General features: G+C 40.3%; 1 protein-coding gene across 1 annotated transcript in view; it reads left to right on the top strand.

The window, feature by feature from the left end:
* The window catches only part of LOC106093324 (ABC transporter G family member 2), a 46,989-nt gene that overhangs the window by 29,070 nt on the left and 445 nt on the right, over positions 1–17,474 (top strand). Inside the window, exons 9-15 of the mRNA XM_059369853.1 lie at positions 1,011–1,109; positions 1,265–1,379; positions 6,510–6,845; positions 11,703–11,941; positions 12,029–12,273; positions 16,912–17,080; positions 17,157–17,413. Coding sequence (XP_059225836.1) covers positions 1,011–1,109; positions 1,265–1,379; positions 6,510–6,845; positions 11,703–11,941; positions 12,029–12,273; positions 16,912–17,080; positions 17,157–17,413 — 1,460 coding nt within the window. The remainder of the gene's footprint in view (positions 1–1,010; positions 1,110–1,264; positions 1,380–6,509; positions 6,846–11,702; positions 11,942–12,028; positions 12,274–16,911; positions 17,081–17,156; positions 17,414–17,474) is intronic.

Below are 17,474 nucleotides of genomic sequence, written 5' to 3'. Positions count from 1 at the left end.
GATCTTGGGTCTTGACTTCTTGAGCCTCTAGAGTGCGCAATTCTTATCTGATTGGAATGAAATTTTGCACGAAGTCCTTTTTGTTATGACATCCAACAACTGTGCCAAGTATGGTTCAAATCGGTCCATAACCTGATACAGCTGCCATATAAACCGATCTTGGGTCTTGACTTCTTGAGCCTCTAGAGTGCGCAATTCTTATCCGATTGGAATGAAATTTTGCACGACGTGTTTTGTTACGATATCCAACAACTGTGCCAAGTATGGTTCAAATCGGTTCATAACCTGATATAGCTGCCATATAAACCGATCTGGGATCTTGACTTCTTGAGCCTCTAGAGGTCGCAATTATTATCCGATTTGCCTGAAATTTTGTACGACGGATTCTCTCATGACCATTAACATACGTGTTTATTATGGTCTGAATCGGTTTATAGCCTGATATAGCTCCCATATAAATCGATCTCTCTATTTAACTTATTGAGCCCACAAAGGGCGCAATTCTTATTCGAATTGGCTGACATTTTACACAGGTCTCCAACATATAATTTAATTGTGGTCCAAACCGGACCATATCTTGATATCGCTCTAATAGCAGAGCAAATCTTTTCTTATATCCTTTTTTTGCCTAAGAAGAGATGCCGGGAAAAGAACTCGACATATGCGATCCATGGTGGAGGGTATATAAGATTCGGCCCGGCCGAACTTAGCACGCTTTTACTTGTTTTTCATTAAAGACGATTCGACTGTACTCACTTTAGCTTTGCTTCATTCACAATTATTTCTTTTAATACTCGGATTTGATTATTTGAACTCGACCAATCTATTTTGACCTGCATACAAAATAAGCCTTTAGCTGCTTTAATTGTAAGCGCATCAAACAACAAATTCGAGACAACCTAGTATACATATGTACCTTATCAATGTAGTAAAACAACATTGTAGTTGTGATTTCAAAAGTTTGATAGTTCCCCGTTTACCACATTGAACTTGAAACACATCATCTATAGGCAAGAGAAACACAATGGCATTCAGTCGAATACCAAGTGATTTGGGCGTACATTTGAAATTCGCAGATCTAACATATCGAGTACAAGAAAGAAAAAAAAGTAATCAAAATAAGAAATGAAATAAAAAGAAAGAATCTATATAACATTGGATACTATATTGCAAAATACTATATTGTAAAAAAATAACAAATTTCCAGTGTTTGCTTAAGAAAAATGTACCGGCTTATATAACCCATTCCTATTGTTTTGTGTAGTTAAAACTATTCTAAATGGTGTAAGTGGTGAATTTCGAGCCGGTGAATTGTCCGTCATAGTTGGCGCTTCGGGATGTGGCAAAACGACGTTGTTAAACCTTTTGGCGGGCTACCGGTAGGTATTTCGAAATTATTTATGTTCATTGCGGTGCACTGAATATGCAATTTTGTCAAACAAAAAATAACAAGTAAAAGCCTGGCCGAATCTTATATACCCTACACTATGAATCGCATTGGTCACGTTCTTTGAATATGGACCGATATGGGCAGTACTTGTTAGGACTAACAAAGGTAATAACAAGTAAAAACGTGCTAATTTCGGCCGGGCCGAATATTATATACCCTCTACCATTGATCGCATTTGTCGAGTTCTTTCCTGGTATCTCTTTTTAGACAAACAAAGGATAAAAGAAAAGAATTGCTATGCTTATTGAATTGAGTGTTGGAGCCCCCGGTAGAAGTCTATGTGTAAATTTCAGCGAAATCGAATAAGAATTGGGTCTTTTATGGGCTCAAAAAGTAAAATAGGGAGATCGGTTTATAGGGGTCCTATATCAGGCTGCAGACCGATTCAGACCATATTTGACACGTATATTGAAGGTCATGGGAGAAGCCGTTGTATAAAATTTCAGCCAAATCGGATAATAATTACGCCCTCTTGAGGCTCAAGAAGTCAAGAACCCAGATCGGTTTATATCACAGCTAGTCAGGTTATGGACCGATTTGAACCATATTTGCCACAGTGGTTTAACGAAACACCGCATGCAAATTTTCAGCCAATTTGGGTAGGAATTGCGCCCTCTAGAGGCTCAAGAAGTCAAGACCCCAGATGGGTTTATATGACAGCTACGTCAGGTTATAGACCGATTTCAACTATAATTGGCACAGTTGTTAGAAACTATAACAAAACATGTTATGCAAAATTACAGCCAAATCGGATAATAATTGCGCCCTCTAGTGGCTCAAGAAGTCAAGATTCAAGATCGGTTTATATGGCAGCTATATCAAAACATGGACCGATATGGCCCATATACAATACCAACCATTGGCCGATCTAACCCATACAAGGCACAGTTGTTTGATATCGTAATAAAACACGTTGTGCAAAATATCATTCCAATCGGATAAGAATTGCGCACTCTAGAGACTCTAGAGACTCAAGAAGTCAAGACCCAAGATCGGTTTATATGGCAGCTACATTATGGCCCATTTACCAACACAGCCGACCTACACTTATAAGAAGTATTTGTGCAAAATTTCAAGCGGATAGCTTTACTCCTTCGAAAGTTAGCATGCTTTCGACAGACAGATGGACGGACATGGCAAGATCGACTTAAAATATCATGACGATCAAGAATACATATATACTTTATGGGGTTTTAGACGAATATTTCGAGTAGTTACAAACAGAATGACGAAATTAGTATACTCTCATCCTATGGTGGAGGGTATAAAAATACCACGCATTCATAATAAATAACGTCCTCTAGAGGCTCAAGAAGTCAAATCCAGCGATCAGTTTATAATGGATCTATATCAGGTTATGGACCGATTTGGACCATACATAGCACAGTTGCTAAAAGTCTTAAACAAAATGACTCGTGCAAATTGTCAGCCAAGCTAGCTTAATTCTTTGGCAATATAAACTTTCTTGCCACTGCCATATGGGCTACGATTTTCCATCTGTGTTTCCGAAGGATGGGGGTATATTCATTTTGTCATTCCGTTTGCAACACATCGAAAAATCCATTTCTTGATCAGCGAAAAATCTGAGACAATCTAGCCTTGTCCGTCCGTCTGTCCGTTGAAATCACGCTACAGTCTTTAAAAGTAGAGATATTCAGCTGAAACTTTGCACAGTTTCGTTTTTTGTCCATAAGCTGGTTAATTTCGAAGATGGGATATATCTTGATAAAGGCCCCATATAGACCGATTCGCTGATTTAGGGTCTTAGGCCCATAAAAGCCACATTTATTATTAGATTTTGCAGAAATTTAAGGCCGTGAGTTGTGTTAGGTTTGACATCCCACTTCAAATTGGTCCAAATCGGTCCAGATTTGGATAAAGCTGCCATATAGGCCGATCTCTCGATTTAAGGTCTAGGGCCTATAAAAGGCCCATTTATTGTCCGATGTCGCCGAAATTTAGGACAGTGAGTTACGTTAAGCCCCTCGACACATTTCTGCAACTTGGCCTAGATCAATCAAGATTTACATATAGCTGCCATATAGACCGATCTTTCGATTTAAGTCTTTGGACTCATAACAGGCGCATTTATGTCCGATTTCGCCGAATATTGGGACAGGGAGCTCTGTTAGGCCCTTCGACAGCCCTCTTCAATTTGGCTCAGATGGGTTCAGATTTAGATATAGCTACCATATAAACCGATCTCGCGATCTGAATTCTTGGCCCCATAAAAAGCACATTTATAATCCGATTTCGCTGAAATTTGACACAGTGACTTATGTTAGGCTTTTTGACATCCGTGTCGTATATGGTTCAGATCGGTCTATATTTGGATATGGCTAACAAAAAGACCAATATTTTGTTCTACAAAATTGAACAATGACTGGTACTTATTAGACCGGACCATATTTCGATATAGTAGCTATGGGGGCATAAATTATGCATTTTTCACCGCATTATTACGAAAGGTGGTTTACATATTGTATATACCCGAGGTGGTGGGTATCCAAAGAACAGATTTTTGACGATGTAATCGAATTGACCAAAACTCAGACGACGTAAATTGAGGTATTACTGTATATCATGAATTAAAAGTATTGTCAGGGTAAAATAGATAAATATTTGTTACAAACTCTTGCAAGAATTTATCGCAAGAACATGAACTTTCATCGTAAACAAAGTCCAATGTTTTTCAAATTTTACTTTGGGAAAAATTTCGTTATATGAAACGTGTTATTTTTTTACGTGTAGCTTTACTCGTTTGAAGGTTGGCGTGCATTCGACAGACCGACATACGGACGGACGGACATGGCTAAATCTACTTAAAATTTCAATGATTTCATTTAAAAATCAAAGTGTGATAAACAAATTATACAGCCTGTACTCAAGAGTATTTAGACAAGCTTTGTGGAAAGTTTAATTATGACTATATTTGCAATAGCATTTTTGACATTTAAAAATCATAGAAAACACCAAAGAAATCAAAAATAAGCAAAAACAAGTCCAACAGTGAGCACTCAACATAAAAGAAAACCAGCACAGTGAGAGTAACTTAACGAAATCGCTCCCGCCAATTGTCCAATTATTATCGCATTGCATCGAATATATAAGCACCCCACCAAATCAAGTGGAAGCTTTTTCAAGAACATTATTTCAACTTGTGCCTAGAAGTAGTCTATACCTACGTTCAACATGGAAATAATGAAGCTGATTCACATCGCATGTGAATCTTGCAGTTGAAAATGAAAACATGGATAATGACAATAGAGCACCTAAAGGAGACCGAGAGAGCTTGGGAAACCTGTTCACTGGAAAAACAAGTGAGAGCGTGCTAAGTTCGGCCGGGCCGAATCTTATATACCCTCCACCATGGATCGCATTTGTTGTGTTCTATGCGCGGTATCTCTTCTTAGGCAAACAAAGAATATTGAATTGAAAGAACTGTTGTGCTATTGGAGCTATATCAAGTTAAAGGATCATAAATGAGTGCTGAACATTGTAGAAGTCATTGAGTAATATTTCAGTTCATTCGGATAAGAATTGCGCCTTGTAGGGGCTCAAAAAGCAAAATCGGGATATCGTTTTATATGGGAGCTGTATCATGCTATTGATCGATTCAGACCATATTAGACATGTATGTTAAAGGTCATGAGAGAAGCCGTTGTACAAAATTTCTGTCAAATCGGACGAGAATTGCGTCCTCTAGAGGCCCAAGAAGTCTAGATCCCAGATCGGTTTATATGGCAGCTATATAAGATTATGAACCGATTTGAATCATACTTAACACAGTTATTGGAAGTGACACCTAAACACTACGTGCAAAATTTCGGATGAGAATTGCGCCCTCTAGATGCTCAAGAAGTCAAGACCCAAGATCGGGTTATATGCTATATATATCATAACATAGACTGATTTGGCCGATTTACTACCTCAGCCGACCTACACTAATAAAAAGTATTTGTGCAAAATTTCAAGTGGCTAGCTTTACTCCTTGGAAAGTTAGCGTGCTTTTGGCAGACAGACGGACGGACGGACAGACATGGCTAGATCGTCTTAGACATGGCTAGATCCTCGACATCTTTCTGCAACATGGCGCAGATCAGTCCAGATTTGGATATAGCTGCCACATAGATCGATCTCTCGATTTAAGGTTTTGGGCCATAAATGGCGCACTTATTGTCCGATTCCGCCGAAATTTTGGGACAGTGAGTTGACAGGACTTCAACAACCTTCTTCAATTTGGCCCAGATCGATTCAGATTTGGATATAGCTGCCATATAGGTCGATCTCTCGGTTTAAAATCTTGGCCCCATATAGGGCACATGTATAATCCCATTTTGCTCAAATTTTACACAGTGACTTATATTAGGCTTTTCGACACTCGTGTCGTATATGGTTCAGGTCGGTCAATATTTGGATATGGCTACCAAAAGGGCCAATATTTTTTTCTGCAAAATTGAACAATAACTTGTACTTATTAGACCACCCAATATCCATGTCGAATTTAGCCCAAATTGGAACATATTTCGATATAGCTCCTATGGGGCATAAGGTATGCATTTTTCACCGGATTTTGACAAAAGGTGGCTTGAGTATGTGGGTATTCAAAGTTCGGCCCGTCCGAACTTAACGCCTTTTTACTTGTTTTTATTTCACACTTTGAACATTTTTTGCATCTTATAATATTTGTAGCCTCCATAGCAAATTTACTAAAAAATGGGGATCTCTAAATCAATCATTGATTGGAGTTGTTAGTTGCGTTAGTTAAAAAGACAACTATGTTTGTTGTGCACCGCAAATGCGATACACCGCTGCAGATTTCTGGTAACTACTCGACTCAAGCCATATGTATGTCAAGCCGGCAAGTGGTTCATGGTGGGACAGTTATTTTTGTGTGTAAATTTTTGGCAAAATTTCTAACAATGCACATGGTATACAGTTTGTACAACATAACGAAAAAAGGTATTTTGATTGCAATTAAAGCTCATAATTTCTTATAAATGTAATAGAATAAAGTGGAAGTAAAAGTTTCATTTTGATTCTTAATTAATTTTTTCAGCATTACCACCACCGAGGGGAGCGTAATGATCAATGGAACAGATCGGAACATGAACGCATTTAGTCAGCTGTGTCGATATATACTCCAGGATGACTATATAATTCCATGCTTTACGGTTTTGGAAACCATGATGTTTGCTTCGAATTTTAAACTGGAGACCAGCTGTGGTAGAGAGCCTCGAAAACAACTGATTCTTGAAATTTTAGACAGTTTCAATCTGCGACAGCAATCTAACACTAGAATAGATAAACTCTCAGGTGGTGAACGAAAACGAGTCAGTATTGCATTGGAGATGTTGGGCCATCCCTTGGTCTTGTTGCTGGATGAACCTTTAACGTAAGTGGTAACAAAATATAAATAGGAAGACACACCGAATGTTGCATGTCATAGCAAGAAATTAAAAAGGCACACGCAAGGATACCAAGGATTACCACAGTTCCTAAATGCATCCTTGGGAGACTAAGGGACTGTAATCGCAATCTTTTAACCACCGAGTGGCAGTCGGTATTAGTTTCGGCGGCATAAAGGTCCTTCTGACGGCGGGAGTATTTAACGTGCTTCTTATCCAGGAACAATGGGTTTGTAAAGCAATGTTTGTGGACAGAGCCTGTAATCTTTCAAATGGTAGTCTAAATGTTTTTCTTCCTCCATCGATACGCACTGAAGATTCAGTAGTAGCCAGCCTTGAAATAAAAAAGTCTCATTACTGGCTGGCTTCCCAATATATGGCTCATTATTCAGAGATGCCGCTTTTAAGCCTTAAGTTGCTGGTTGAAGGCGCTTTTGCAGGAAAAAAGAGCTTCATTGTAGAGAGTGATGCTAATGCACATCACAAGATATTGGGAAGATCGGATAACTATGAAAGGGATGGGCTGTTTATTGAATACATTAGAAGTAGCAATTTAGCGATTTGTAATAAAGAGAACAAGTAAAAAGGCGTTAAGTTCGGCCGGGCCGAATTTTGTATACCCACCACCTCGAGTTTATATGTAAACCACCTTTCTTAAAAATCCAGTGAAAAATTAATACTTCATGGCGCATAGCAGCTATATCGAAATATGTTCCGATTTGGACCAAATACTAATAAGTACAAGTCATTGTTCAAATGTATATAACAAATAATTGGTCTTTTCAGTAGCTATATCTAAAAATAATCCGATCTGAAACATATATGACACGGATGTCGAAAAGCCTAACATAAGTCACTGTGTAAAATTTCAGTGAACTCGGTTTATAAATGCGCCTTTTATGGCGCCAAGGCTTTAAATCAAAATAACGGTCTATATGGCAGCTATATCCAAATCTGAACCGATTTGGGCCAAGTTGCAGAAAAATGTCGAAGAGCCTAACACAACTCACTGTGCCAAATTTTGGCGAAATCGGACAATAATTGCGCCTTTTATGGCCCCAAAACCTTAAACCGGGAGATCTGTCTATATGGCAGCTATATCCAAATCTGAACCGATTTGAGCCAAATTGAAGAAGAATGTCGTAGAGCCAAACACAACTCACTGTCTCAAATTTCGGCTACATCTGAAAATAAATGCGCCTTTTATGGCCCCAAAACCTTAAACCGGGAGATCGGACTATATGCCAGCTATATCCAAATCTGAACCGATTTGAGCCAAATTGGAGAAAGATGTCGTAGAGCCAAACACAACTCACTGTCTCAAATTTCGCCGACATCGGACAATAAATGCGTCTTTTATGGACCCAAAACCTTAAATCGAGAGATCGGTTTATATGGCAGCTATATCTAAATCTAGACCGATCTGTGCCTTATTGCAGAAGTATGTCAAGGGGCTTAACGTAGTTCACTGTCCCGAATTTCGGCGACATCGGACAATAAATGCGCCTTTTATGGGCCCAAACCTTAAATCGAGTGATCGGTCTATATGGCAGCTATATTCAAATCTGGACGGATCTGAGCCAAATTGAAGAAGATTGTTGAAGGTCCTATCACAACTCACTGTCCCAAATTTCGTCGACATCGGACAATAAATGCGTCATTTATGGGTCTAAGACCTTAAATCGAGTGATCGGTCTATATGGCAGTTATATCCAAATCTGGACCAAATTGAAGAAGGATGTCGAAGGGCCTAACACAACTCACGGGCCCAAAAGTGGTCCCTCGGCTCGGTAAGGCGGATTGGGATAAATTTCGGCACAAATCCTGCATGTCTATCCTTTCAGGATCAGAAAAGGAAGTGGAATCTGCGGAGGACATAGACGTAATGGTCAAGCGGATCATGAAGGTCCTGAATGACTCGCTTGTTTCAGCATGCCATAGTGCCAAGCCAAGGGGTGAACAGCGACCGACATGGTGGACATCAGAGCTTGTAGGTCTAAGGAAGGTCTGAAACAGGGCGAATGCCACCACACTATTGGGACGTCTATAAGGCTGAGCTGAGAAAGGTTCTGAACAAGTCCTGGGTGGAGGATACATCTAAGACCTCTAGGCTCAGGAAGATCACATCCCTATAACCTATAATGGTGGGATTTATTCAGTTGTCAGAGAATGTATAGACAATGTCTAGTGAGGACAAACTAGAACTACTCGTTGATACACATTTCCCGGTAAACTCTCAGCGGACAGAGCTGCGCCAGAGGAGGTTGTCACTGATATGCATTCGTCGTTAAAAAATTGTGTCTGGGTCGATAATCCGACTCCTTTAAGTCGCCAGGCCCAGATGATGTATCACCGGCTGAATTACAAGCTGTGTCCGATAGATTGCCGAACCAGTGTAGTGTATATAAAGCGGAGATCCTTGCAATTAAAGAAGTGGTGGAATGGGTTTGATATAATGTCATAACGACGATTGGCATAAATATCTTCCCAGACCGGTACGGAGCCATTAAATCCCTGGGGAAAAACCGCCCTCTTCTGTCGCAGATCTCTCAACGAGATGGCTTAACAGTTCAAAATTCACCTGTTCCAGATGCCGGGCCACAGAGATATCCCAGGGAATTGTAAAGCGGACGAGCTTGTGAGACTAGGATCTACCTTACACTTTCCAGGGAAACTGGAATCTGTGGGTATGCCTCTAGGGACATGTAATCTAAGTCTTCAGGATCAGGCTCGAAGGGCAACGAATGATGATAGATGGTCACAAAGGAGGGGTTGTAAACATTCCAAAATTATGTGTCCTAATCTAGACTTGAAGAGGTTTACCACTTTGCTGTCGCTGGGTAGAAAAGATGTCGCAGTCGTTGTGTACGTCATGACAGGTCACTGATAGGTCTGATCGGAAAACATGCTGACGGACAGACGATTACAAGTAACGATTTTTGCAGAAGCTGTAAGGATGTCGTGAAGGAAGGGACTATAGAACATCTGCTGTGTGTGTGTCCCGCACCGGCTCATTATGGGCCCAATGCTACGACTCTAAATATTGTACAGGCAACTATTATGGCATCAGACGAGACTGACAAAATATGAAGTCAATATGATCTATACCATGCCTGGTTTTAGCGGGGGGCGTTGAATTGACCTCCTCCAAATTAGGTTAAGTTATGTTAGGTTTAAGTGCCAGTCTGCCATCAGATTCACTTAGACGTTTTCGTCCATTGTGATAACAGGAACAGAAGAAAGAAAATGCTTTCTAGCTCCTTCCATTGAACCATCCAGATCGCTTTAAAAAACCAAATAACTTGCGAATGTTTCATCCGCTAAATCAGACAGGTTCTCAAAGAAACGAGAACCTAAAATGGAACTCCTTCTAACTGCTAGTGCGGGACACACACACAGAAGGTGTTCTATAGTCTCTTCTTCCTCGATGTCCCTACAGCTTCTGCAAAAGTCGTTGCTGGCAACCTTCAGTCTGTCAGCATGTTTTCCGATTAGACAGTGACCTGTCATGACTGACATAATAACTGAGACGTCTGTTCTAGCTGCAGTAGACCTCTTCAAGTTTAGATGAGGCCACATAGTTTTGGAATGCTCACAGCCCACTCTTTGTGACCATCTATCATTCGTTGCCCTTTCGCGCCTGGTCCTAAAAACCTATAATCACAGATTCCAGTGGCCCTCGAGTGTGTAAGGTAGTTCCTGGTCTCGCAAGCTCGTCTGCTTTAGAGTTCCCTGGGATATCTCTGTGGCCCGGCACCCAGAACAGGTGAATTTTGAACTGTTCAGCCATCTCGTTGAGAGATCTGCGACAGTCGAGGGCGGTTTTTGCCTTCAGAAATACGTTCTCCAGGGATTTAGTGGAAAGTGGTCTGGGTATAAATCCGTGCAAGACAGAAGTAGTTCTTTTCACCAGGTGATACAAAATGCCTACAGTGGAACCTGTCTCCTTGGGTGGAGAGAATGTTTCATTTATAGAAAGCGCAAAATACCTGGGTGTTTTGCTGGACAGGAAATTGAACTTCAAATCTAACATTTTGGAAAGGGCAAGAAAGGCCACTCTTGCCCTTTACACCTGCAAGAGAGCCATTGGCAAAAGTAGGGGATTTAGACAGCGTGTCATATATTGGGCATATACTGCAGTTGTCAGACCAATTATGCTATATGGTGTTGTGGTCTGGTGGACGGCGCTTTAAAAATCCACCTACTGCTCAATACTTAACTGGATCCAAAGGATGGCTTGTTTGTGCATCACAGCCGCACTGAGGACGACACCATCTGATGAACTGAATTTAGTGCTACATCTTATGCCTCTGCACATTGTGGTTACCCAAATTGCAGCGACCACTGTCGTGAGGTTAAGGGAGCTTTCTCATTCGTCATGTGGCGGCTACGGCCACTATGTTATCCTTGATACAATATCCGTTGTTCCAGGCAGTGTGGATTACACCCTACCTGAGCCTAATTTTGATAAAAATTACTGTACCACCATTCCTGATAGAACCGATAGGAACTACGATATCTCTGGTAACAGAAGTTACATACGAATGGTTCCAAACTAAACGACCAGGTGGGCTTTGCGGTGTACTCTAAAGATCTAGAACTGGTCATAGCGAAGAGGTTACCCAATATCCAAGTATGGCCTGAATCGATCCGTAACCTGATGTAGCTCCCATATATAGCAGAAATGATCGTTCAAAAGAGTGCAAAACTTTATATAGCTCCTTTATATAAACCTGTCCCCCGATTTGACTTCTTGAACCCCTAGAAGCCGAAATTTTTTTTTTACTTGTTTAAACTTTAACAAGCTTGGCAAGCCATAAAATAAATACTTTTATTTATTTCAGTGGTTTGGATGAATTCTCTGCTTCACAGTGTGTGCGACTCTTGAAGAACTTGGCCGAATCTGGGCGCACCATTATTTGTTCGTTGCATTGCCCATCGGCGAGATTATGCGAAATGTTCAATATGGTCTATGTAATGTCTCGGGGTGAATGTGTTTACCAAGGAGCTGTGGATAAGATAGTTACATATATGGAGAAATTCAATTTGCAATGTCCTTTAACACATAACCCCATGGATTTTGGTAGGTACAAGTAAATCAAAAAATCCTAGAAAATTCCTTGGGGCTATCAGTAACCACTTATATACACGTATTTATTTTTTCTTTCAGTTATGGATGTAACCGCTGGAGCTTATGGCGAATTACAACAAGAAATGGTGCAAAAAATTGAAAATGGCAAATGTTTGCAATGGTTGTTACCTTCCCTTAGTAGGGAACAAGAATCTTGCGAAAACCCAATGGGTGAATGTGAGAAACTAGAGAGTACACAATTTATATCGCCAAGATCCGTTAAATGGTGGTTGGAGTATAAGTGGTTATATGGGCGATTCATGCAGCAAATGTGTCGTGAAAAGGTAAATGGTTGGGAAAGTTAGTTGACACGAAGTCTATAACAAACGCAACAGGAATATGTTTCATATTGGTTCACATTTTAACAAATCTACAAGATAGCTGACACGAAGTTTAACCAATTCAAACGTTCACATATTTCGTAATGTAATGGAAGTAATCTAAATTTTAGAATCCATTTAAATTTGCTCGATATGATTTTTATCTGAGTAGGACTGTAGGTCAAAAAAATAAGTTCGGCCGGGCCGAATCTTATAGTATGCCCTCCACTATGGATTGCATTTGTCGAGGTCTATGCGCGGTATCTTTTTTTAGGCAAACAAAGAATATTGAATGAGAACGGTTATGCTATTGGAGCTGGCTCAAGTTATAGTCCGATTCGAACCATAAATGAGTGCTGAACATTGTAGAAGTCGTTGTGTAATATATCAGTCCATTCGGATAAGATTTGCACCTTGTAGGGGCTCAAGAAGCACAATCGGGAGATCAGCTTATATGGGAGCTGTATCAAGCTATTGATCGATTCAGACCATATTCGACACATATGTTGAAGGTCATGAGAGAAGCCGTTGTACAAAATTTCTGCGAAATCGGATTACAATTGCGAGCTCTATGGGCTCAAGAAGTCAAGATCCAAGATCGGTTTATACGACAGCTATACCAGATTATTAACCGATGTGAATCATACTTAACACAGTTTTTGGAATTGATACCAAAGCACTACGTGCAAAATTTAAGAAATTATGCCCTATAGAGGCTCAAGAAGTTAAGACTCAAGATCTCAAGAAGATTTATATGGCAGCTACATCAAAACCGGGACTGGTTTGGCCCAATGTCTAATAAGGAAACACTAGAATTACTCGTTGATACACATTTTCCTGGAACTTCTCCAGAGGGCAACGTGGCGTCTAAATAGGCTGTCATTGGTATGCATTCTTTCCTTTGGGGGATAAGAAGTTTTGATTCCTTGAAGTCGCCAGGCCCTGATGATATATCACAGGTTGAAATACAAGTTGTGCCCAATAGACTGGTTCCTTGGCTTAGGGAGATATACTTTACTTGTATCAGCATGTCATATAGACCTGTGGGATGGTGGGACACAAAGGTCATTTTCATTCCAAAAGCAGGAAAAACGTACCACACGAAGGCGAAAAAGTTTCGTCCTATTAGTCCGGCATCAGTTATGCTGAAGACTCTTGAGAGTTTGATAGAAATATATATGTATTACGGCAGATCAGGGACATTTATACCTAAAAAGATGGGTCACCAGAGGAACATTTCAGGGAGGTGTACTGTCGCTCTATATGGTGTTGTAATCTGGTGGACGGCGCTTCAAAAATCCAACTACTGTCCAATACTCTGCCAGATCCAAAGGATAGATTTTTTGAGCATTATATCCGTACTGAGAACGTAACCATCTGATGGACTGAATATAATGTTACACCAATTGCTTCTGAACATTGTGGATAGAGGCTAAGGGGGTTTTCTCTTTGGTCCTGTGGCGGCCTAAGGACACTGTGTTGTGCTTGATACAATGCTCGATGTTCCAGGCAGTGTGGATTACACACTGCCTGAGCCGCTTTCTGACAAGAGGATCAGTACTAATATTCCTGATAGAACCGATTGGAACTACAATATCCCTGGTAATAGAAGTTACAGAGACTTCTATACGGATGGTTCTTAACTTGACTACCAGGTGGGCTTTGGAGCGTACTCTGAAAATCTAGAAGTTTTATGCTCAATGATAAGGGGCCTCCTTTTTATAGCCGAGTCCGAACGGCGTGCTGCAGTGCGACACGTCTTTGGAGAGAAGTTTTACATGGCATAGTACCTCGCAAATGTCTAGCGACATGTAAGCTAGGTTTTCCGTATCAGGCCTGAAAGACATCGAATGATATATAGTTACTAATGGGGGTTTGTGAACATTCCAAAATTATGTTGCCAAATCAAGACTTAAAGAGATCTACCCCTTTGCTGTCGCTGGCTAGAACAGGCGTTTTAGTCGTTGTATCCGTCATGGCAGGTGACTGCGTAATCGGAAATCGTGCTGACAGACTGAAGGTTGCAAGAAACGACTTTTGCGGAAGCTGTGAGGACGTCGAGGAAGAAGAATAGAACATCTGCTGTGTGTGTGTCCCGCACTGACAGTCAGAAGGATTTCCACTTTGGGTTCTCATTTTTTTGAGTACTTGTCTGATTAAGCGGATGTGAATATTCGCAAGTTGTTGAACTTCTTAAAGCTATCTGCCTTTTTTTAACGGTAGGAACTAGTAGGCATCTTCATTCTCCTGTTCCTGTGGTATCACAACGAAAGCTAATGTCTAAGTGAGTCTGATGGCAGACTGACGTTTAAACCTAACCTACCCTAACCTAACCTTCTCCTATAACTTCAAACATACGTGTTTAGTATGGCCTGATTCGGTCTATAATCTGATATAGCTCCCACCGCAGCGCAGAGGTTTGCATGTCCGCCTATGAAGCTGAACGCCTCTGTTCAAATCCTGAAGTGAATATCAGAATAGTTTTCAACGGGTGTTATCCGCTCCTAATGCTGGTGACATTTTTGAGATACTTTGCCATGTAAAAACTTCTTTCCAAAGGCTCGGCTATAAAAAGGAGGACCCTTATCATTTAGCTTAAACTTGACTCGGGCAACACACATTGGTATATGAAAAGCAAATTTGCATTTTCTCCCATATAAACCGATCTTTCGATTACTTTTCTTGATTTCTTAGACGGCGCAATTCTTATCCGATTTGATTGAAATGAATCTACTATGGTCTTTAACATCCAAACCAAAGATGGTCCGAATAGGCCCATAACCGTATATAGTTCCAATAGCAAAGCATTTTTTATTCATTATCCGATGTTTGCTTATAAAGAGATAACGGACAAGGAACTTGACAATTACGACCTATGGTGAAGGGTATATAAGATTCGGCCCGGCCGAACTGAGCACACTTTTACTTGTTTGTTTTTACTTTGGTACATGATAGTTTGCTCTATCTTGAACTCGCTTTTGTACTCTCCATTGTAGGGTGGGTGTATGCTAATTTCGTCTTTCCGTCTCATCGTCTTTCGTAACTCATCGAAATATTGATCTGAGACCCTTTAAAGTATTCATATTCCTGGTCGTCTTGATATTCTTAGTCGATTTTGCTTTGTAGGATCGTCTGTCCGTCTGTCGAAAACACGCTTTCGAAGGAGCAAAGCTAGGCGCTTGAGGGCCCGGTCGAACTTAACGCGCTTTTCATTGTTATACCCGCCACCATAGGATGGGGGTATACTAATCTAGTCATTCCGTTTGTAACAACCCGAAATATTGGTCTAAGGCCCAATAAAGTATATATATTCTGGATCCTCTCGACATTCTGACTCGATCTAGTCGTGTCCGTCCGACTGTCAAAATCACACATAGTGGTTGAACGTTCAAGCTAGCCGCTTGAAATTGTACACAGATACTAAATATTGATGTAGGTCGTTGGGCATTGCAAATGGGCCACATCGGTTCAGTTTTAGATATAGCTCCCATATAAACCGATCTCCCCATTTGACTTCTTGAGCCCCACAATTTTCGTCCTATTTGGCTGAAATTTTGCATGTAAAATTCCGTTACGACTTTCAACAACTGCGTGAAATACGTTTCAAATCGGTCTATAACCTGATACAGCTCCCACATAAACCGATCTCTCGATTTGACTTCTTGAGCCCCTGGAAGCCACAATTTTTGTCCGATATGGTTGAAATTTTACTTGTAATGTTCTGTTACGACTTCCAACAACTTTAAACGCTCTAAATCTGTCTATAACCTGACATAGCTGCTATATAAACCGATCTCCCGATTTGACTTCTTAAGCCCTTATAAGCCGCAATGTTTATCCGATTTGGCTGAAATTTAGCATGCACTGCTTTGTTACTACTTCCAACAATTGTGCTAAGTACGGTCTATAACCTGATATAGAGTCCGTATAAATTGATCTCCCGATTTGACATCTGTCCAAAAGCTGGAATTTTCGTCCGATTTAGTTAAAATTTTGAACATTCGTTCTGTTATGACTTCCAAAAACTGTGCCAAGTACGGTCCAAAAAAACCAAAAAATGATGCCCCTCAACTAAAATTTTTTTGTATGCAATTTCAGCAGAATTCGTGGTGGTGGGTTTCCAAGATTCCGTCTGGTCGAACTTAGCACGCTTGTAGTACGGCATCAAACAGCTAGAGATCTGTTTGATGCCAATACGGCGTGGATTTCATTGAATTCGAACCTTCTCTCGGCGAAGTATTTCAGGCGTTTGATAACGCTACCGGTATAAATATAACGATTTATGGTATGATGCACGAACACTTTGTTCACTTTGAGGTGTTTGAGTTTGCCAGCAAAAGCCGGATGTTTTTTCAACCAAATATAACACAATTACGATTGAATTGCACATGAATCATTTTCTTTTCAAAAAGTCAAAAGCAAATGCTTTTGGTGGCTTGTTAACAATACAATGAGCTGTCAATAAAACACATATCATGTTATGTCATATCCAGTTTGCCAGATATACCAGTGTGGACTTAGTAACACTTTGTGCCATCAACCCTGTTTATTATTGAACATGCTACCTGCATTACAATCTTCTATTTTAACTTTTTATTTCAGATAGATATTAAGCTGCGAATAATCGCCCATATCTTATGTGGTCTTGCGGTTGGTTTCCTATTTTTCGAAGTAACTCGAAATGCCAAATATGCCATTTTCAACTACTACTTAGGTGCTGGTTTAAATGTGGCAATTGCGGTACTGGCCATGGGTCCTATGCTGGCCACTGGTAAGTCTAAAGAAAATCATTTCATTGGCAACCACTTTAATAATTAAATAGATTTTTCTCAAAAATTTCGTCCCAGTACCAAGAGATATACGGCACTTAAGAAGGGAGTACTTTAATCAATGGTATCGCTTAAGTTCCTATTTCATGGCCATGATGACATCCGAGTTGCTTGTCCTCATCCCTTTGTCCATTGTCTCGGCAGTCATAGTGTATTTTGTAACTGGACAGCCTATGCAGTTGTGGAGGTTGCTACTGTTCGCTTTGGTAACAGCCGTTGTATCATTGGTGGCTTCTAGTTTTGGTCTGCTATTGGCTTCAAGCCTAAAAGGAATGGTGAGTATTGCAAGTACTTTCATACCCATGAAAGAAATCTGTGTTTGTAACACTTGGAAAT

This window comes from Stomoxys calcitrans, chromosome 5 (genome assembly GCF_963082655.1).
Source record: "Stomoxys calcitrans chromosome 5, idStoCalc2.1, whole genome shotgun sequence".
In the NCBI taxonomy this organism is placed as follows: domain Eukaryota; kingdom Metazoa; phylum Arthropoda; class Insecta; order Diptera; family Muscidae; genus Stomoxys; species Stomoxys calcitrans.
The sequence above is the reverse complement of the archived record's forward strand: the minus strand, read 5'-3'. Positions and strand labels throughout refer to the sequence as shown.